The sequence below is a fragment of the Neltuma alba genome, unplaced genomic scaffold (assembly GCF_004799145.2).
Source record: "Neltuma alba isolate B1F8T4 unplaced genomic scaffold, ASM479914v2 tig00004909_pilon, whole genome shotgun sequence".
Classification (NCBI taxonomy): Eukaryota; Viridiplantae; Streptophyta; class Magnoliopsida; order Fabales; family Fabaceae; genus Neltuma; species Neltuma alba.
In genome coordinates this window covers 114,662-137,221 of record NW_021633905.1, presented here as the reverse complement: position 1 = coordinate 137,221, position 22,560 = coordinate 114,662, and the positions used below count along the sequence as shown (strand labels likewise).

Here is a 22,560-nt window from a genome sequence, read left to right as displayed (position 1 = left end):
TAAGTTCTCTCTTTCCCTCTTTACTATTGCAGCGTGAAAGGACATAAAGTAAGATAAAATTTTTTATCTATATTCAATTTTTTGTTGCTTTTCAACAATTTAAGTATATTATATATTTTCATAGCACTATTCCGATGCTATTGGATGTTTTTTTTTTAACGAATGCTATTAGCAATGTACAAAAAACCGGACCGGTCACTAAACCGGTCAAGACAATGGGTTAAGGGTTAATGGGTCAGATCGGAGTTGAACCGGATTTAAACCAGTTTTAATTAAAAATAAAATAATATTTACAAATTACCATATTAAATAATAAAAATATTACATACTACAAAAGAACTAATGCATTCATAGAAGAACATGTCATATTAATATTTTATTTTTATGTAAAGGATCAGAGGAGGAGAGATCAGGGATCACGTGCTGCACTTTCAAAATAATAACAATTAAAAAACCTAAAATGATGCAAGACATGTCATAGGCTCATAGCTACAGATTAGCCATAATTGCTTCAGCCTTCCTCTTTTCTTGTTCCATGAGTTTATCTTCCCAATTCCGTGATTCACATTAGAAAACCACAACTTTTTTTCCTGAGTTTCATGCGCAGAGCCCATTTTATTCTCCTGGGTGTATTGATAAGCATTTGCACGATCTGCCTGGTACATCTTCTCTGATCTAGCCTTTTGTATAGCTACCTTTACCTCTGTCAATATCTTCTCTAGAGCAGTAGACCTGGTTTTTTCATCTAGCTTCTTCACGTTAAGTACCGAGGCATTTTTCTTGTTTGAACCAATATGGAACTTCTTCATCAACTTTTGCTTGGAGTACTTGATTCATGGCTTTCTAGCTACGTAGATCTTCATCGGAGTACTTCTTTCTCCTTCTCAAACTTCCTTCTCTTCCTCCACTCCTTTTCTTTTCCGGTGACTCACTGACTCCCTTCCTTCTTTTTTGAGCTCTGCGTTTTTTTCTCCCCCCACAAAGTGAATCGGGTAACCCACCAAACCCAACGGTTACCCGGGTTTTGACCGGGTCGCACCGGTTTAGATTCTTCCCGGTTCAAGAGGTGAACCAGACCGGACAAATAGCCGGTTCACCGATTTCCGGTTTGAACCGGCCGGTCCAGTCCGGTTTTTTGAACATTGGCTATTAGACGTTATGGTTTGGGTATAGGATTTCTGAAACTATCATATTTTTATAATTCTTTCTAACTACTTCATTTGATATTTGACAAAAATAGGCTCATATCAAATAAATAAATTTGGTTTCACTTTACAAATCATTTATGTAACATACAAAAAAAAAACTTAAGCTTAAAAAAATAATAATAATAAAAAATTGGTCAAAGAAAAAAAATTCATTATTAAATTAATTAAAATAATATTTTGTTATTATTTTATTTAAAAAAAACCTACCCCACCTTTTTTCACGGAGAGTGGAAAGGGGTAATTAATGCAAAAGAAAAAAAAGGAGTGAGGGATGGCTGGAGGAGAAATAGGATGAGATATAGGCAGAAGAAAATTGAGGAAAAGAATTAAATGTGAGGATATTAAATACCTACAACATTTGCCTTCCCTTCATTGGGTGTGAGGAGTAGAGAAAGAGAGAGCAAGAGGAAAAGAGAGCAAGTAAACTGAGCGGCAGAGTACATGACAAGTTTTAAAAATCATTTAGGTACACAAAACTACTTCTTTTTGTTAGATTTTCTCTATGAATATTTCCTATATATTTATGACTTCGTATTATTAGTATCATTATACTGTTTAGAGAGAAATTTACCGTTTGGATATGAAGTAAATGTGAAGTTTTGACAATATATTACCATAAAAATTTAAAAATATATTATTAAGGAATTTTAATCGGTTTATATTTACTCAATGACTATTTTGAGAATTTTAAATTGAGATTTTAGTTGAAAAATCTGCTATTCAAAGATATAGAATATTTTTACCGATTAAATTTAATTTAAATAATTTATTTGAGTTATTTAATATATTATTGAGGTTTTAATCGGTTTCAAAACTCCATGGATATGCAGAAGAGAAATGTTATTCCCACTCAGACCAAGACATAACTTTACTTGTTCAAATAACAACTAAAGTTAAAAATTGAATAAGTTAAAGATATATTTTTGAAATAATTTTTGAAGGCTTGAAAAATTGTAAATTGAGAATTTTGTGAAATTAGATAAAGTTACCGTTTGTTTATAAATTAAAGAAGTTGTTTGATTTGAGAAAATTTTTTAAATGAGATTATAATAAATAATTGAGAATTTTAATATAAAATATTTATATACTGGGTAATAAAGATATATTTAATTAAGTTATTAAATTTAAATAGTTTTATATGAAAATTTTATTGTCAAAATAATATTATATCTATTATAAATAGCAAAATTTGGGAGAGTCAATATATTTTTAGTTTAGAGGGTAGTCTTAGAATTTTAGAGTAGTTTTGGAGTAGTTCTGAGTTTATATTAATAAATAATTATGTGTAATTTTATAGATTCTTGAGAATTTTGGAGTAATCTTTGTAAATATTTGTAAGATGGGGTACTAGATAACTCTGAAAATTCTTTCTTGTGCATATGAATTGTATATGATTATATTGTGGATTTACTAATTTTTATATCATATTAAAATATAATATTATGATTTTTCAAATAAACATTTTGATATGTTATTTGATTTTGTTAAGATTTATTGCTATTAATTATGATCAATATTTAAATATATTGATGGCTATGGAATTGTCATGAGTTGCTATTAAATGGTACATAAATTATATTGCTATCTTATTTTAATAATATATTTGAGGAAGTATTTATGATGTAACATTATTTGCATTTGGCATACGCATTGTTGGGTTAAGGATAGAAGGAGATTTGCTTGGATATAAAATTACCACGTGATATGCCATCACTCGGTGCATAGTAGATGGCACTTGTCAGGACCCCTTCTTTCATGTTTTCCTTTGACTGGGAATTCCTTAGAACTGTGGGACATGTAACACCTCTTTATTTTTATTTGCAAAGGAGCGGAGCTATAGTCGAAACTTGAACTCTATATCTTTGGTTGGATATATCTCTAGTATCTGTGAGTTTGGAATAATTCAGTAAAATAGATTAGTTCCTATCAGACTATATGTTAGCCTATGGCTCCAGTCAGCGGTATAAGGCTGGACAGTGATATAAGAGAGGTAGCATATTGTATTATTTTTGGATATATTGGAAAAATGATATTGGTATGTTGTTGAATCAAAAATGAAATTGAGTTGAATGTATCAAATCTGTCACTCACACACACACATAAACGGATTTTTGGTTTATCATATATGGTTTGTTTGTATAGGTTAGAATTTCAATAGTTATTAAGATGTTTGATCTCACCCCCTATATTAACAATTTTTAGATGAAGGACCTAATAGGAATCAAGGGAAGGCACTAATAGAGTGAGCCGGGAAGGCTTCTGTGCTTATCAAACACATGTTATGTTATATTTTTATTTGTCATGACTATAAGACTTCAATAGTTTATTTTGTTAAGTTATGTTAGAAATGTTTTGAAATTATGACTTGTTTGAAGTGTTAGAAATATGTATGAAATTTTAAATGAAATATTTTATCGCGTATATTGATATAACCATGTGAGGTGTTACAATTTACTTTACATAAAATTTTTTGCTTAATTGTTAGTTTGATGATTATTTAATCTCTAGTTCATTTTTTAATCTTATAATTTATTTTGAATAATTATTAAGTAGGTGATATATTAAATTAAAGATGTCTTCAAGTGCAAGAAAAAATACTGGAAAAAAGTTACTACTGTAAGAAAGAACTATCTGGGTAATAGATCTGATATAGGATGGAAACATGAGATGGATGTTGATGGAAATAGCAAAAAAGTAAAGTGTAACTATTGTGGAAAAATTGTCAATGGAGGTATTTACAGATTCAAATATAATCTAGCATGCACTTAAATAGATGTTGAAGCTTGTGTTAATGTTCCTAAAGAAGTGAAAACTACAATACTAAGACATGTTTGTGAAGCTAAGTGTGTTTCATCTAAGAGGAAAAAACAATGGGTTGATGTTGGTGAAGAGGAAGATCAAAGCACTCAAGCACGAGTTGAATATCAAAAGTTAGAAAAAGTAGTCATGAATTTCTTGAGAAATTCAAGAAATAATAGCAAAGGGGTTGGCACCTCCCAATCAACTATTAATCATATGTTTAAGAAAGACTTGAGGGAAGAAGCTTGTCGACAAGTAGTTCGATTTTTTCATACAAGTGTCATTTCTTTTAATTGTATAAAAAATTCTAAGTTTATAAAAATGTGCGAAGTCATAGGAAGATTTGGTTAAGGATTTAAGCCTCCTTCTTATCATGAGATAAGGGAAAAATACTTGAACCTGAAAGTAAAAAAATACAGACCATGCTTGATGACCTTAAGAGTGAATGGACTACAACGGGTTGTTCCATAATGTCTAATGGGTGGACTAATAGAAAAATGTGCTCAATTTGCAATTTTTTAGTGAATAGTCATAAAGGGATAGTACTTTTGTATTCACTACATACTTTTGAAATTTCTAAAACCGCTGACAAAGTATTTGAGATGCTTTAATGAAATTGTGGATAAAGTGGGAGAGCAAAACGTGGTTCAAATAGTAACTGACAATACTAGGCAAAAGTTGATAGAAAAAAGGAAACATTTGTATTAGACTTCATGTGCAGCCCATTGTATTGACTTAATGTTGGAAGACTTTGAAAAAAAAAAAGTGTGTTGCCCAAAGAAACCATTAGTTAGAGTAGAAGAATCATTACATATATTTATGCAAGATCATTGCTTATTAACCTTTTGAGAAAATACACAAATGTAAAAGACTTAGTTAGGCCTGCTGTAACTTGATTTGCTATTGCATATCTAACTTTGTCATGTCTTAATGAGCATAGAATACCACTGATTAATTTGTTTAATTCTCAAAAGTGGAAAAATAGCAAATATTCATCCACTCGAGATGGAAAGAAAGTGGCAGGAAGTGCTATTAACAATAATTTGTAAAAAAATATTATAACATATCTGAAAGCTGCTGCTCCTCTTGTTAAGGTTCTTTGCTTAGTGGACTTAGAAGAGAAGCTAGCTATAGGGTTTACATATGAGGCAATGGAAAGTGCAAAAGAAAAGATCAAACAAAATTTTAATAATGTTGTTGGAAAAAAATTAGTATTAAATTAAATTGTGTTTAATTTTACTAACGTAATTTTTATGCTTTTTATATCTTGATTACCTTTGTAGTTTTGTTGAATGACCCTTTTAATTTATTGATTGTCACAGTTATGAGCTTATATGGAATATAATTGATGACAGGTGGGAAGCACATCCACATAGGCCTTTGCATGCAACGGCATACTATCTTAATCCTCATTTTTATTATGACAGTGATTTTAAACCAAATTATATGATCAAAACAACAATTATATGATTGCTTCTCAAGAATAGTAGAGGATAAAGATGAACTTAACAAAATTGAGTATCAATTGCCCAACTTTAATCATAAAAAAGGTATGTTGGGCGTGAAACTGCGCAAGCATTAAGAAAAAAATTAACTCCAACATAATGGTGGGATTCTTGTGGAGATGAATGCCCAGAACTTAAAAGAATTGCAATTTGTATTTTTAGCTTATGTTGTAGCTCTTCCGGCTGTGAACGTAATTGGAGTGCTTTTGAGATGGCAAGACACATATAGTTTTTTGTAAAATTTTCAACATAATTTTGCTTGAAGGTTTGCATAATAACGATGTTTTTCTATTTTGTTAGATTCATACCAAAAGGAGAAACTAATTGCATCAAAAGAAGATGAATGACTTAGCATTTGTCATGTGCAATTTGAAGCTAACAAGAAAGCAAAATAATAGAGCTTCTTATTATAACTTTGATGATATTTATTCTTATGACGAATGGATTACTGAAGGAAAAATAGATGAAAAGGGTGTGGAGGAAGAAGATGACAAGGTTACTCAACATCATGAGATCAATGAGAACATTGTTAATCCAATATTTGATGTTGACCTCAATGCTGATTTGAACGTTGATAACATTAAAGGAAATTATAATGATAATGATGTTATGGGCAACGCAAATGAAGATTACAATGGTGAACAAGAAGAATTTGAAGACAATGAAGATGATGGCAATCCAACATTTGATGATCTTTGTTGAATTTATAATTATTATTTTGGAATTTGATTTTATTTAGTGACTTCATATTAATATAATTTCATGTACATTTCTATGTTGGGTATGATGAACTATGAATGCTAATGGATTTAATTTGGATGATTTAGATTTAAAATATAGTTAAACTAAATTGCTATATATTTTTTGCATTTGAAATATTTAGTTATATATTTTTAATAATTATTTTTTAATAAAAGGTAAAATCTTACGAATTTATGATTCCCAGTTTACAATCTCCTTACGAGTTTACTTAAACTTGTGAGTTTGATAACCTTGCACACACTACTATTTGTTGTTTCTTATATATCACTCCGTTTCTATTTATAACTTATTCATACCCCCAAGCCTGTAGTTCCAAAAATACATTAAATTGGTTTTTTTTTTTTTAACATTTGCCTTTGTTAAAAAAAAAGGTATTAACAATATGTTTTAGTGAGAATTGCAATAAAGTCTCAAAGAAAAAATATAATTACAAAAAAATTCTAATGACAATTGAGCAGCCTGTAATAATAAGTTTTATAATAGGGATGACAGTTTCTAACTTGTTATTGGAACCTTTTGATATTTATTTTCTTTTCTTATGACTTCATTCTAATTATCCATATGCTTTATATTTCTCTCATATATTTATCTTATCTCTCTCTACATTTATGATAAACCTAAAAAAATCCATTAATTACCCTACAAGTTACTTATACTTAGAAAATAACTTTTTTGTCTTCTATAAGCAACTTATAAACAGTAACAGAGTAATATGTGCGCGCCTATATATAGCCTCCTTATTTCTTGTTGCTCCAAACAAGTCTGCTCCCTTTCTACACTTCTGGCCAAATTGTTCTTTTCTTGGTGTGAGACAAAATAAAGCAAACTATCTGTTATATGCTGGACTTTATTGATTACCTATCTCATTACTCATTCCGTTTCTTTTCATGAGGAATAATTATCAAAATCATACTATTCAAAATATTAGTTAACTTTAATTAAAAGCAGCAGATACGTAAGTAATTTTTTTCCCTTACTTATGAAGAGAGTAAAAGAGAGATAATGAGTAAATATTTAATAGAAATAAGAATAATTTATTGCATATGAATAATAAGTGAAGCGTACATATATATATAATTAAAGAGGGTAAAATGAAAAGATTAGTTTAAAATTTTAGACAAAAAACTTTATTTTTTTAAACCACGACGAGAGAACCGTTGCTTTAGAAGAAAAAATTAGAGGAAGTATTACTTGACGCAATTGTAAGTGCATTTGTGAAACCATAGCCGGTTACCTCCGACAGGGTCCAAGAGGTTGGGTCTGATTGTCCAAAAAGAAAAGAGAGGGTCCGGCAAATTAAAGAAACGAAAATTAAAATGTTGACCTTCCACATGAAATATTACTCATTTAGAAATAAGCCATATTATTATATTATATATATATCATAAATAATAATAGGACTCAACTCAGTTTGTAATTGTACATAAGACACGTATGCTCAACCACAAATTAATGAGAGAATTAAGACGACAAAATAATGGGAAAATAACAAAAAAAATATCTATTGAATTTATGCTGACTATTTTTGTAATAGTTTTGACTAGTATAGTAATAGTTTTGACAAATTAAAATATATTAAAATTACTTATTTGTCATTTTGAAATTTAACAAGTATTTTTTTATCATTTTTCCTGGAAATTTGTGATATGATTAAATAAAAATAAAGTGTGTGCATAGTACATACCATATTATTGTTATACTTTGATCAAATGATCAATTATATTAAAATAAAAGGATAATTACATAAAATTTGGTTATATTTCCTGATCTTCTATTCTAATGGCCAATGTACAATTGCATATGAAAATATGTATCAGAAATATATAATCTTTATATATTATTATAAACTTTCGTGTATATATGAGGGAAAGCCAAAGGAAAGCCGAATTAGCTAATTTGTATTTGAATTTTAATTGTGCCATTTTGATTAACAGAAATCCCAAACGAATCAGATGCTTCATTCTTTTCTTTTTGTCTGTCTCGCTTGCTTGCAATGTAATCCATCCATGTTCTTCACATGTATCGCCTCATCCATTGAAGACAAGTCAACAAGTGGGCAAAAAATAGTTTCTTCTTTTTGGATCATCATCCCTTCATTTCTTTTTTTCGTGTTTCACGTTTCGGATTTGATCTTCTTCTTTTTCATTTTTTTAATTTCACAGACAGATTTATTTATAAATTATATAAAACGTATTAAATAATTAACTTAAATGGAACAAGGGCCTATTTAATTAAATATGTTGGATCCACTTGTCCATAACAAATAACATCACGAAGAGATGGAGAGGATGATGATATAGCCAAATCTAGCCAGGGCAAGTTTACTCATTCTGTTGGGATCGGAATTGATTCAAGAAAATTTTTGACTTACCTCATGTACTAAATAATTTTAGTTAACTCCTCTAATAATATTTATCACGCGTAAAAAGTTATATTAGTTCTCTCATATCTCTAATATAAGAACTTGTTGATGGTTTGATTTGGTCTTAAATATAAGATTTTGATCTACTCAATCTCTCGTATTTATTATTCTATTTTTAAAATTAATTTGCTTAACTTATAAAATGATATACAATCTAATATTATATATATTTTAGCGAGATCATGTCGCATTTGTTATAATCAATTCATTTACTTAACTTTCTCAATTAATCCTTTCAAATTAGTTAAATACTATCTCTGGTCCTTAATATAAAAGCTAGTTGATTAATTCAAGTAAATAAAGAAAGTTTATTAAGTTAGTTATCTGTAATAAATATGTATTGCATTTTTTAAAATATCTTTCCTAATTATGTGTATTAGCTAGAATTACTATTTGATGAAATTCTTAACATGTACAATTACTACAAGTACTACCTTAAGAAAAATGGATAAATATGAGAGACAAAATGGATTGGGGTTTTATATTTAGGACCAAATTAAAAATCAAAATAGTTCTTATATTAAGGACCGGAAGTAGTAGTTCTTATATTAATGATATGAGATTGTATAATAATACATGCCATACGTACAATGATACTTTGGAAAAAGAAGAAAACGGGTCCTTATTAAGTGTTCCCAGAGAAAGCATAGCCATGTAATTAAATCGTGTTATATTTCAATTTCCTGAGTTTGCAACTTTGCGTGGTCGCGCGGTACAAGAACATCTTTGTGACGTACGTAGTGTATATATGGAGAGATGGGGGAGAAAAAAAAACAAAGAAAGAAATCAGTACGTATTTCTCGTATTTTTATTTAGAAATTTATAATTAATGAGGGATATATTGTAACATCCCGATTTTTAGACCTAGAAGTACTAGAAATAGCCTGAATGGGATAGGCCACCAGACCCCTTTTTAGTAGAGGTTCTAAAGATGAGAAAGGAAGTTAAAGCAGTTTCAGAGACTAAACTGCAAAGTGAAAGTTTTAAGGGGCTAAAACGTAATCAAGGTTAGAGGCTCCAGTAAAGTCTCAAAGGCCCAGAAAGAGAAAAGAGGTTAGATACAGACCAAAGGTTAAGTTAGAAGCCTCAAAGAGATGGTTTTATGATGTTGAGCCTAAGCAGGGGTAAAACCATAAATTCAGAAAGTTACGGCCATCAGGGGTAAAAATGGAAAGTACTTAGAAAATTCTAAGAAAATCCCAAAAAATGGAAAATAATATTCTAAGACTCTTTTGTGAAGAGAGATGATGAAAATACCCCTGAGGTAACTTAAAAGGAATTTGTAAGTTTATAGCTCAATTTGAGATGTAGAGGTAGATTTAATTGTTTGAGTCATAAGGAAACCTCAAAAAATTATGGTAAAATGGGGATGTATGATCTAAGAGACTATAGAAAATTATAAAATTAGTCTCATCCCCAGAAGACCAGCAAAATGGCTTTAAGAATACTTAAAAGCCAGTTGTGCCAAAAAAGGGCATTTTAAAGAATGATTTTTAAGTGGGGCTACTGGTTGAGTTATGACGTGAGAAAATTCACTAATTTTCTCTAGAATATGAGGAATTTTATGATATTTTTGGATGAATTTTTGGAGCTCTGGATTGAATAAAATGCTCCAGTCAAATATTAAATAATTTTGTCCCCTAAATAGGAGACAAAACCAAAGAAAATATCTAAGAGCCATCATGACAATGCTGAGTCAGCATGCTGAGTCACCAAGCGTAATCATGATACCGACGAGTCATCATGCTGAGTCACCAAGCGTAATCATGACACCTACGAGTCATCATGCTGAGTCACCAAGCGTAATTATGACACCTACGAGTCATCATGCTGAGTCACCAGAAGATATTTATGGACAGCATAAAAATCAGAATGCAGTATGGGAATATTTTAGACAGTCTTTTGTCTACCCGTTATAGTGAAATCTCTACTGCATGACTCAGTAAGGTTAAGTAGCCTGTCAGTAGAGCTAATTATTTTCATCTATACTCCTCTAAGATGGCGCCATATATGTACCTTTTATTGGCCAGAATTTTAAGAAGAAGTTGTCCCAGTGGTACAGGGTAAGTCAGGACCCAAAAAATATCCGTCACAGTGCAAGATTGGCTTGATAGGTGGAGAAATAATTAAGGAAATATTTTTACACGAATTTTCCATTTATTTTCTCCCTATTTTAATGCCATAAATGATGAAAGGACATGAAAGCGACAAGTGTATGGTAGATGAGAAAAAGAAACTATTACGTGTACGGCTAGATGGAAGACACGTGTACGGTCGGATGCAAGACACATGTGCGGTTGGATTAAAGACATGTGGCTTGATGATGTAAGCATGATGTCATTATGATGAGGTAAGCATGATGTCATAAGACACTTGTCATCGTAAGATCAAAAGAGAAAATGGACAGTCCAGATCGAGCCACGTATTTTTAAGATCAACGGTCTAGATTCAGTCTGCTTTTCTATAAATACCCCCTCCCCTCCCTACTATTTCGTCCAAGAATAAGGAATCCATGGGGAAGCTCTTGCAAAATGGTTTCTAGAGTGAGAAAGAAGAGGGAGAAAGAAAGGCCAAGTGGTTCCAAGCCAGATCAAACTCTAAAACAAGGTATGTGATAATTATAGCACCTGATTGTATGCCTATTTCGGATTAGTTACTGTGAGTATCTGATTCTGAAATTTTGCATACTTAAAGTACACCCTGTGAGCTTTAAATCCATAGGTAGAACACTTCATTTGGATATGTGTACGATTTATGGTGATTTTTCAAAGTTAGGGTTTGAAATCTGGAAACAGTGTTGAACTTTTGGAAGAGTTTCGAGTTCCGTATAGTTCCGGTACTGTTCAGAGTAGAATTGGTTCCTGAAACTATTTTTTCCTTTAAATTTAACTTAAGGATCTTCCAGTGAGACTTGGAAGCACTCAATTTGGATTTTTATAGAATTAATTATGAATTTTTAAAGTTGAGCAAAAATTCTGGAAATTCTGCGTGAACAGTACCCGCGAAGCAAAATTTCCAGATTTGGTATTCTTGAATTTAAGGCCATCTAAAGTGGTCCTAATTGAAAAGAAATAGATCTTAAGGATGGAAAATGATAAGATTTATGTTAGAAAAGTTGGAAAGAAAACCCTAAGACTAAGAGAAAGGGTTGAGGTTCAAGAAAGCTAGTCTTGAACTTTATGTAATCTAGTGGTCCTAATGGATTGTATGATCAATGTGACTATGTTTAGGACCTTTGGAATATCCAAGAGGATGTTTGGTGATGTTAACCGAATGCCCACATGGTTGCAAAGTCAAGGGAGTCAAAGGAAAAAGCAAGAGGTAAGCTTGAGATGCAAGGTAGTGAACTTACCTATACTGTGTGCTTGATATGTATGCTTGCATGATGTGATTGTGTTGCCATGATGTGACTAAGCTATGATGAAATGTTTGCAAAGTTATGTTTTCAATTTTATGTTATGTTTTGCCTTGGCAATATGTTATGGAAGCATGAAATGCTTTAGCTTACTTTCCATGGCATTCATGTGTTAATGTTATAACATGTCATGCATGTGCATTATGTCTTGCATGCTTATGGGTAGTGTTTGCTACTGAGATTCCCCCGAATCTCACCCCTCCCTAACCAACTATTTAGGTCAATCAATGATGGGCAATAATGGCATGAGAAGCAAGGAGAAGTAAGCGCAGAATTATTCTTGTTAATAGTTGAGACTGTTGATAAATGTATAATTCTACTATTTTGTGAACTATGTTATGGATGCCAATGATGCCATGTATTTAATTATAATATTTATGGCATGAATGAAAGTGTATGAGCATGAACGGGAAAGAGTAAGGCCATGTTATGTATGCCAAAGAAATAAAAGGAATTAAAGAGATGTTAAGAGATAAAACGTAAGTCCTGAAGCAGTGAGTTTGTAGCTCCAGTTTGACCTATCAAACGAGTGAGCTAGGTCATAATATTTGACAAGTAAAGAGATATGAGGTTTCTCTTTAAAATGAGGGGTAGTTTTCCCGATTCCGATAACTGAGCAGAAAGTTATGACTTTTCAAAGTTAGGCAAAAATAAAGTAAAATCTGAAAATGACCAAATAAACAGTAACTTTTTCAAAGGAAATTGAGCTCGAATTTCAAGGCAATCAGTTCAGAAACTATTTTTTCTCAAAATTTTATCCAAGGAGCTTTCTATAGAACTTAGAATCACTCAAATTCAATTTTTCTACAATTAGTTATGAATTTTCGAAGTTTGTCACATTTTAAGGTGACAATGAATAGTAACCCGTAAATGAAAATTTTCAAACTTGATTTTTCATCAATTGTAGCCTTCAAAAGTGATTCCAAATGCTTCCACAAGGAAAGTTAATTGATTTAAACATAAGGTGTTACATATATGTACGGTATGCTATTGATGAATAAATAATATGAACAAGACTGTAAAAGAATTGCTAGGTTGTTAACCTCTTAAACAGGCCTCCTTCCATATAATTGAATTTTGTTTGCCACAAAAAATTTCTTAATAAAACAAATTATCATGTAAACCATATAAGACTTTTGTGTTTTTTATTCTGGACGTCGTCACTCCAATTTCATTTAAACCACAAATATCCAAAGCAGGAAACAGATCAGACTTATATGTAAAAGGCAAACCCAATACCATTGGACTCTCACACACACCCAAACGAAAAGAAAACGACCAAAATAAGCACAGCCGATCCTTAAACTGCATATGTATATAATTTCTTTTCCCGTTTTTATGATAAATCTGAGCGTTAGAAATAATTAGAAGACAATGAGGTCATGTTTTGTATGAAATATTGAGAATAAGAGGAAAGGGTTGAGATCGTGATTAAAAAATATCATTAAAAAGTGTTTAATACAAGTAATTGCTTATTTTATGGGATTGAGCATGTAGGCGGGATTGGAGAATACCATCTCTTCCCATAATATTTTCCAATCTCATCTAGATGGGTTTGCTCAATCCCAAGTAACAAGCAATCTCTCATATTAAACTTTGTTTTACTAGATTTTTTTTAATCCAATCCTAATTTTTACCCTCTATTTTTAATACTTTGTACCAAATGAGACTTAAGTGTGCAAAATTTTGATAAGTATTATTAAAGCCATTTTGTTAATATTAAAACACAATTGATGAACAAAACAATTACAGACAAGTTGGGATATATGAAAAAGTCGCCCTCCAACGGATGAGACGAAAGTGATATTCCTCCCATGGGGCCATGATATTGCTATTTTAAGTAATTGGAAGAAGAAATTAACAGACATTATTTGAATATTTGTCCTTCATATGTTAATGCATAGAACATGTGAAAGCGTCTACGAACACAATCCGATGCTTACTTATAGGAATTTGAGAATTCATCATCTAACTGGAACGGACGTAATTACATAAAGTACGATATGACCAACTGAATTTGAATTTGAATGAATGGAAAAAAAAAAAAAACCTTTAAGAAGAGCTAATTGAGACACAACAATATTGGAATCTGATTCAATCAAATGGCAGTATGAAAAACAAAAATTGTACAGTCAATAAAAGAAACAATACCCTACATTCTGCTTCTTCTTTTTTGGGAATAGTGATCGTTAAGCTCTCTCCCACGTATCTTGGCTGTGGCACCTTCTTGAAAGAGGCTCTGACCAGATCCCAGTAGAGCGGAATCTGAGCTAATGTGTAAAACAACAATGGTAGGAAAATCAAACTGTACATTGGGAAAAGCTTAGCTTTCATTTTGGGGTCAACTTCAAGTGAATGGGCCGCAACAAAAGACACTATCATTGAGACGATAGCGACATAAAATGACGTTAACGCAAAACATAGTTTCAGCGGCAAGTTCCTACGAAAATCATCTGGTTGCTTCCGCGAACTGTAAACCGCCAAGAAGGCTGCCAAGGAAGCGGTAGAGAAGCAAAACGAGACTAAAATGGCGATCAGAAAAACATTTAGTGCCCTTTGGCCTTCTAACGGCGGTCTTCCAGTAGTATCATTTGTGCCTCCTGGGACAGTGTACGATGTTGCGTAGGTGACTCCAGCAGTAAGTGCCGCAACTATGGAGTAAGAACTTGAAGTGTCCTTCATCCACTCGTTACTTTCCTTCAATAATTTCTTGTGCTCTGCCACGAAGATTTCCTCCGGAGTGTCACCTTCTTTGTTTTCCATGGCGTATAGATATGGCGGTACGTGTTCTTTCATATACTGCAATCCAATTCAGATATATTATAATGTCAATGTTAGATCTATCTTATTTCCTTTGGACTAATGTTTTTGCAAAAGTGATTTTTTTTTTAATCCCAATTAACTTCTGCAAACTGAAGTAGCGGAGGTAAAAGTCAATTGGTGCAGTGTAGTTTATTTGGATAGGTTTTTATAAAGAAGCCAATTTGACAGAAACTTGTTTGAATGATATGTTGAAAGATCAGTTTTAAAATATTCAAATTTTAAGAAGAATCTAATATCAAAGGCCTTGAGGTAAGAAATTCATCTTGTCTAAACATTGATCAAACTAGTATTTTGGCAGTAAATGGACTTTTCAGCTTCAAAATCCAAATTAAACATGATTTTTCACCATATAAAAACAAAGCCAAACATGCTCCTAGATGCACTTAGTGCTTGCTTGACTTAGCTTAAAAAGACAATTCTGCACCATATTACATAATGTGAAGGAATTTTTGTATCATAAAGTGTCAAAAGTGATTATTTTAACAAGTTCCAAACAGCTACAGTCACATAACTAAAGTTTAGGTGTTTTCTACCTGGAACCACTTGGCTTCATACTGCATTTCGAGTGCAGAGCCATAAACTTCCCAAGGCATGTGTTTTGGTAGAAATGCTGCCATGTGCAACACGTTATTTCCATCGGCATCCACGTCTTCTATGAGGCTATCCCAAAGTGGGTGTTTCATGAATTCCCTCAACACGTGGGTTTGCCTTTTTTGTACTGCCATATGTATGTCAAGGATTTTGTTCACCAGCTCCAGCAGACCGTACTTTGTTGCCGCCAACAATGCTGTCGATTTATTGTCCTTTTTCGAGGATGACGACGACTTTCCTGCCAATGATGTTTCATTAACAAACTCATCAGAAAATTCGAGTCCAAATGTGAACGAAAGGTTCTAACATCATCTTTCACATATAGGTTGGTTTACCTTGCCCATCAGTAAGATTTGTAACATTGCTCGGACAGAATGCAATCTGATTTTCGTTGTACTTGTACTCAGAATTTAGCTCTAAAAGGTTGTTCATGATTAGCGTACCCCATAGATGTATCTCTTTTGTCTTCTTTATTGACCTTTTAGTCAAATACATGAAAGCCAAAGAAAAAGAAAGTCATCAACAACACAGCAAAGGAAAAAAATGATTAAAGCATCAAAGATTATTATTGAGGAAGGCATATATATGAACCTAGCTTCGTCATCTTCAGGCACAGTTCTGGTGCGGCATCATGGATCTTCCTCAAGGAGTCAGATTTTCCGACCTCCAAATCTTCATTCTGAGTTTGATCATGAATTTTCAGCTGCTCTGCATCTAAGTCTTCAGTTGACAAACAATATACTGAGACAAGTCATAGCAATCACATAACTAATTAAATTATCAAGCACACTAGGATTTACAATAATACTTGACAAAATGTCATATACTTACGCCTGTACAAGAGTCCTTGGAACCAGGTTAGGCGTGTACCACTTCTGAAAGCTGATGGAGCAGAAGCAAGGACTTGAAGAGGCGTAACTCCTTCTTTGCTCTCATAGCTAACGATGATCTTTTCACTATCATCACCATAGAGGCGAATTATATGATATGGCAGTCCTAGCCGGCAGAGCAAGTTTACAAACACAATATATGTCAGAAATCAATTCAAAAAGGCTTCAGACTATATACATACATATATATATATATATGTACACACATATAAATGATGAGCTTAACGTACCAAAGTATTCTCTTTGAATAGTACAGTGAAGAATAGTGTCACCATTCTCCCTTCTCCAGAGTTCTGAAAACCTGGTTGTGGAGATCTTACTACAAACAGAATGAAGATACTGGAAAGTATCCTTGTGACCGTTAAGAGCAGCTAGGAAGAGAGGCGTCTCTCCTTCCTTGTTGCTTTTAAGAGCAAGCCTTTCATCAAATAGTAGTATCCGTTCACATATAGAGGTTGAGCCTCGAGAGGCAGCACAGTGCAAAGGAGTATCCTGTTGCTTATTCTGGGCTGTGATAATCTCCATGGCAACTTCTGGGTTGTTCTTCTGAACATCATCAATGAGCCCCATAACAATGGCCTCTGGTGCATGAAAAGTGATAGCCAAGTGCAGTACATTGTCTTCTGATTTGGTGATCTTAGTGGCATGAACGTCTGGATGCTGCCTCATTATCTCCACCACTTCACCCCAATTTCGTCCCAACAGGTCTCTGTAAAGATTATGCTTTGCTTCCATATAAGAAGAAGCCATTTGTCTCCTTATACTGCTACTGATGTGGAACTTGAAGTGATTGTTCAGTAGGTAGCTAGAAGCAGAGAGAAATAAGTACGATTGCTAGTTTGCAATACAAATCTCCAGTTATCTTTCTCTATTGATACCAATTAAAGGAGCAAAGTTGAACAGTTGCTTTCTTATAATACAAGCGATGCATTATTGTCGTTACGTCCTTATCGGGTAACTTAGCTTTCTTATAGCACAAGCCATGTATAGAATGTTACTTTGGAGAAAGAAGAAAGCACAGTTTCGTTCCAATTTTATCGTATGTTCCCAAAGGAACAAGAAGAAAGCAGAGTTAACTGTTGTTTGTTGTGACATTTCGTTGAACAGAAACACAATGGGTAACAGACCAGAAGAATTGAGTGAGAATAGCAATTAATTAACATAATGTAATATATTAATTAAACCTTTCAAAGTCTACGTTAATCGTAAAATAATGGTGATATATATATTTATATATATAATATTATACAGCAGACTTTGAAGCTCTACTTGATCTTAAATATAGGATCAAGATGTATTAGTTAATTTTTTTTTCCATGGCTTCTCTATTGTTGTAATTTTTTTTTAACCCCTTTCTTGTAATCTAATCCTTTGTATTATTTATCATATTGTTCCTCCATTAAAAGGGGGAAGTTAATTTTCTTTCTTTTGAAAAGAAAAGGAAAATTGAACAACACGTTTCTTTTCCTTCTCGTGCGAAACGTTTGCACTTTTTGAGGTAAAATCACTCACATTTATATATTTTAAACATATATTTTCCTAAAATTGGACCCCACCAAGAGAATTCAACTGGAAATATCAACTCAAGAGAGATTTTTCTGAAATTTATATGATATTTTGTTTTGAAATATAAAAGACGAAGAGATCAAGGAAATTAAAACGTTAACCAATTTCGTTAAAGTGTGCAGGAACGTATGATCTGCCTCCATATATTCCAAGTTTCTGAGAACTGAGTTGATTGCAAATTTTCTGAAAAAAAATTTGAATACGGTTTGCATTATATATGATATAACAAAAGTTTTTACATATAAAATGATAATCTGACTTTATCTTTTATACTTTTCCTAAAAACTAAAAGCATTGAGTTTGAATGCCCATAAAACGAGTAACGTTGGGCGCTATTCATAAACACCACCCTGAGTATGATTATCTTCTTCTTCTTCTTCTTTTTCTTTTTGGCCAACGAGTATGATTATCTAATAAACTATGAATATTTTCATGAAAACTGTGACACTATTGATTCTAATATATAGGGCTTTCTTAAAATAATACTCCTCTAATCCTTAATGTAAGACTTAATTCACAAAAGTTAGATAGATTAAAAATGTTAGTTACATTAGTTAATATGATATATATATATTTTAAAACATCTTAATCATTTTTCTTAATTCTCTCATTTCCTCTCTTGATTATTATTATTATTAAGGAAATATTAATAAGTTTAATTTAAGAAAAATTGATAAAGATGTGAAATAGATTTTATAAGTAAAACAAACATCAACTTTCAAATTAGATTCTATATTAATCATAAAATGAGTACAATTTTTAACTAGTGGTGATTACACGTTACCACACTTTATTTTGTTTTAGAGCGTTCCAAATGTGACTTTAGATATTATTTTTATATGACTTTAATGATTTTTATACATATATATCTGTGTGTGTGTGTGACTTTAGTAATCACCTTTTTAAGAGAAATGATAGAAGATTCTTCATTTTTTTTATTATTCTTGTTCGTGTAAGAGAAATGATAGAAGATTCTTCAACGTGTCTCTCCATGTCCCATCCTGATGAATAAAAGTAAACTCTTACGTACGTAACAAAAAAGCGTGTCCATGTGGGAGCTATATAAGTCCCAGTTTTAGTGATTAATGTTAAAAATTAATGCCCCATTTCCAAAAAGTAAACTTTGTAACAAATTAAGAATTAAAAACTTCCAAGATTTCACATACAGGAACTCACAATAGAGAAGAGAGATTATCAAACATGGCACAAAAAACAAATATTGCAGAACCAGAAGAAGAAGAAACATCATGCATGGCTGGATCTGGCTACATAGTAACATTGTCTCCCACGTATCTTGGCCGAGGCTCCTTGGCAAGAGTGGTTCTGAGAAGATTCCAGTACAGTGGAATCTGTTCATAAGTGTGCAGACACAGTGGAATCAACACCAAAGCATAAGGGCTAATCTTATGCTTGATTCGATGATCAAGTTCAAAGAAATGCGCAGCGCAGAAAGAGACCAACATTGAGACAACCGATAGATAGAACGTAGTTAAGCCAAAACAAAGCCTCAGAGGCAAACTTCTAACATAATCGACGGGTTGCTTTCGAGAACTGAGGACAGCTAGGAAGGCGGCCAAGGAAGTTAGAGAGGAACAGAAGGAAACCAGAACGGAGAAAACGAAGATGTCGAATGTAAGATGGCCTCGTAAGTGAGGTCTTCCATTGTCATCAGTGCCACCTGGGACAGTGTACGATGTGGCGTAGGTGACACTGACAATAAGTGCTGCAACTATAGCGTAAGAACCAGAAGTGTCCTTAATCCATTCGTTGCTTTGCTTAAGGAGGTCCTTGTGTTGTTCTGCGAAGATCTCATCTGGAGTGTCTCCATCTTTGTTCTCCTGAGAACCCAGGTGAGCTGGCACGTTTTCTTTCACATACTTTAACAAGACAAAATTTATAACATGAACTAGTGATCATCACAATAACAACAAAACATGTAAACCAAAATAATCCCCTAAACTAGCTCTTACGTTTAGGGTAAGGGGAGTATATATAGTTTTTTGTACATTAAACCAGAGGGCTTCATATTGCATTTGCATGACAGATCCATGAATTTGCCGAGGCATGTGATGGAGAAGAAAGGAAGCCATTTGCAGTACATTATTTCTGTTGATGTCCACAGCTTCTGCGAGTGAATGCCAAAGAGGGTGATTCATCAACGACTTAAAAACATGGGTTTGTCTTTTTCGCACAGCCAAAAGGACTATGTTTCTTTTCTTTGGGTTAGTTTTGTCATAAATAGCCACCGGATAAACTTCAAGGATTCTCTTCACCCCTTCTGTCAAACCATTCTGTGTTGCCACTAACAACGTTGTCGATTTTGTGTCCTTCTTTGACGCCCCTCCTGCCAATCACATACAAATGGTTCATATATATTCTTAATCAATCAAATAAAGCTAGAATAAGTTGAAGAACTGCCTTTTAACTTTGGTTTATATAATTATATTATACCTTGCTGGTTCTGTTTATCCCCAAGACTGTCATCTTGGCTGTAATCATACTCACAAATTCGTTGCAGAAGTTCCTTCATGATCTGCCCAACCCATATGTTTCTCTTTCATTCTCCTCATTGAACCTTTAATTTCCAGACATGAACCCAAAAAGAAATTAGAGTCGTTAATACAGTATTAGTCAGCCAAGTGATTGTATTAACCATTCATTTGATTCGTTCAAAAAATAAAGCGCCAACCTTGACTATGATGGCCTATTGTTGGATCATCATCAACTTTCAACCAGACAGAATTTCCAACCTCCAGAACGTGGCCCTCCACGTTAGCCTCAATTCTCAGCTTTTCTACATCAATGTCTTTACATAAAGAAAGCCTTCACTTCAGTACTTTCCATTAAAAACATAAGTGGAAATAAAAATGAAGAACACAAAATCAAGTGATTCGATGTGTATACGAGCTAAATAACGAATTTTTGGATATTAAAAAAATTAGTTAAATTAGTTATATATAATACATAAATGTTGTCATCCCTAAAATACTTTTATTAATGATGTATAGTAGAATGAAAATATTTTAATATGTGCAATTATAATTTAGACTACCTCGGGAGAAATGAATAAATATGAGACATAAAATAAATTGGGGTCTTATATTTAAGACCAAATTAAATGTCCAACAAGCTCTTATATTTAGGATCAGAGGTATTATAATATACATGTATTGTAATTGAGAGCAAATTATACTCACAACTGTAACGAAGTTTGTCCCACAAGGACAGCGGAGTACCGCTTTTGAAAGCAGAAGGAATGGAGGCAAGGACATGAAGAGGCGTAACTCCATCATTATTCCTAACGCTGGCAATATTCTGGTCTTGATACAGATGAATGATATCAAGTGCAAGATCTGTCCCAGATCATGCATGGATCATTAATGTATATACCAAGTTTTGTTCTCTGTAATTAACCTGAAATAATGGGATTATTGGACTTAAAACTCATACCAAAGTATTCTCTTTGAATTGTGCAGTGAAGTATAGTGTCTCCATTAGCCCTTCTCCACCATGGACGCCATAATAATTCTGTGCTCCTGTTCTGCATCTTCCTGCAAACTGAATGAGGATAGAGAAAGGTACGTTTGCGGCCATTGAGAGCGGCCAAGAACAGAGGCGTTTCACCTAGCTTGTTAGGCTTACAAGCCAAGGTTTCATGGACCATCAATGTTTGCTTACATATAGAGGGACAACCTCGTGTGGCAGCATAATGCAGAGGAGTATCTTGTTGATCATTCGTAGCTTCCAAGGTTTTGATGGCAACTTCGAGGTTGTTAACGTTGGTGTGTTCAATCTCTTGAACCAGGTTTACAACCTCGTCTTCTGGTGCTCCCAGACTGATCGCCACGTGCAGTGCAGTGTCTTCCCATTTGGTGATCTTCATAGCCTGAATCTGTGGATGACTTCTGTCTAACTCTGCAACTTCATCCCATTTTTGTCCCAACACGGCTTTGCACAGTTCTTGCCTCCTCACCTCCATTTCTGGATTTCTCTTCTCTTATGTCTAGCCATGTACATATATTATATATATATATACTCCTCCGGTCCTAAATATAAAAACCTTTTTATAGTATAAATTATACTATAAAAAAGGTCTTATATTTACGACTAGAGAAATATATATATATATATATATGTATATGAGTGTGTGGGTGGTTGTACATAGAGGTTTCCTTTCATATTACTATATACAGACGTGATTCATGTCTTCTTTGATTTGAGTTTTCAAATGACTTTTCCTTTTGGAAGGGGAAACACAACTACACAGGGTTTGCATTCATACTTTGCTTTGTTATCACTATCCTTTTGCTCCATAGGTTACACATTACATAAAAATAATATCATTGGTCTTAATTCCTTTATAATTAATTAAATATAATATAACATACACGGTTCAAGTAGGAATTTTAATTTTACACAAGAAAGCGACAAGCAACAATAACATATATTAAACTAGTGAAAAGAAAATTCAAACCATTAAAGAACTTGATGGTGAATAAGGGTGATTCTACTGTACCGGTCACTTGGACGAGACCAAAGAAAGGGTGGGTGAAGGCGAACTCTGATGGCACTAGCAGAG

General features: G+C 32.9%; 2 protein-coding genes across 2 annotated transcripts; both read right to left on the bottom strand.

Moving 5' to 3' along the window:
- Positions 1-14,205: 14,205 nt before the first annotated feature.
- On the bottom strand, positions 14,206-17,165 carry LOC114746127 (uncharacterized). Its single transcript, XM_028934315.1, has 6 exons — positions 16,646-17,165; positions 16,357-16,521; positions 16,117-16,266; positions 15,861-15,941; positions 15,468-15,763; positions 14,206-14,910 (listed from the first exon to the last, which is right to left on the bottom strand). The coding sequence occupies exons 1-6, from the start codon at positions 17,163-17,165 to the stop codon at positions 14,206-14,208; spliced, it is 1,917 nt and encodes a 638-aa protein (XP_028790148.1).
- Positions 17,166-19,246: 2,081 nt separating this feature from the next.
- Positions 19,247-20,511, bottom strand: LOC114746126 (uncharacterized). The gene is made up of 3 exons (XM_028934314.1): positions 20,433-20,511; positions 19,988-20,325; positions 19,247-19,858 (listed from the first exon to the last, which is right to left on the bottom strand). Exons 1-3 carry the CDS (start codon positions 20,509-20,511, stop codon positions 19,247-19,249), a joined length of 1,029 nt encoding a protein of 342 aa, XP_028790147.1.
- Positions 20,512-22,560: the final 2,049 nt, after the last annotated feature.

What these genes read in the sequence shown, in the direction of transcription:
- LOC114746127 (XM_028934315.1), bottom strand. Translation starts at nt 17,165, where the DNA reads ATGGCTTCTTCTTATATGGAAGCAAAGCATAATCTTTACAGAGACCTG. An exon ending in TATTCAAAGAGAATACTTTG is followed by an intron (nt 16,522 to 16,645) that starts GTACGTTAAGCT and finishes TCTGCCGGCTAG; the next exon opens with GACTGCCATATCATATAATT. An exon ending in AAATCTTACTGATGGGCAAG is followed by an intron (nt 15,764 to 15,860) that starts GTAAACCAACCT and finishes CATCATTGGCAG; the next exon opens with GAAAGTCGTCGTCATCCTCG.
- LOC114746126 (XM_028934314.1), bottom strand. Translation starts at nt 20,511, where the DNA reads ATGAAGGAACTTCTGCAACGAATTTGTGAGTATGATTACAGCCAAGAT. An exon ending in GGATAAACAGAACCAGCAAG is followed by an intron (nt 20,326 to 20,432) that starts GTATAATATAAT and finishes TGTGATTGGCAG; the next exon opens with GAGGGGCGTCAAAGAAGGAC. An exon ending in ATGAAGCCCTCTGGTTTAAT is followed by an intron (nt 19,859 to 19,987) that starts GTACAAAAAACT and finishes GTCTTGTTAAAG; the next exon opens with TATGTGAAAGAAAACGTGCC.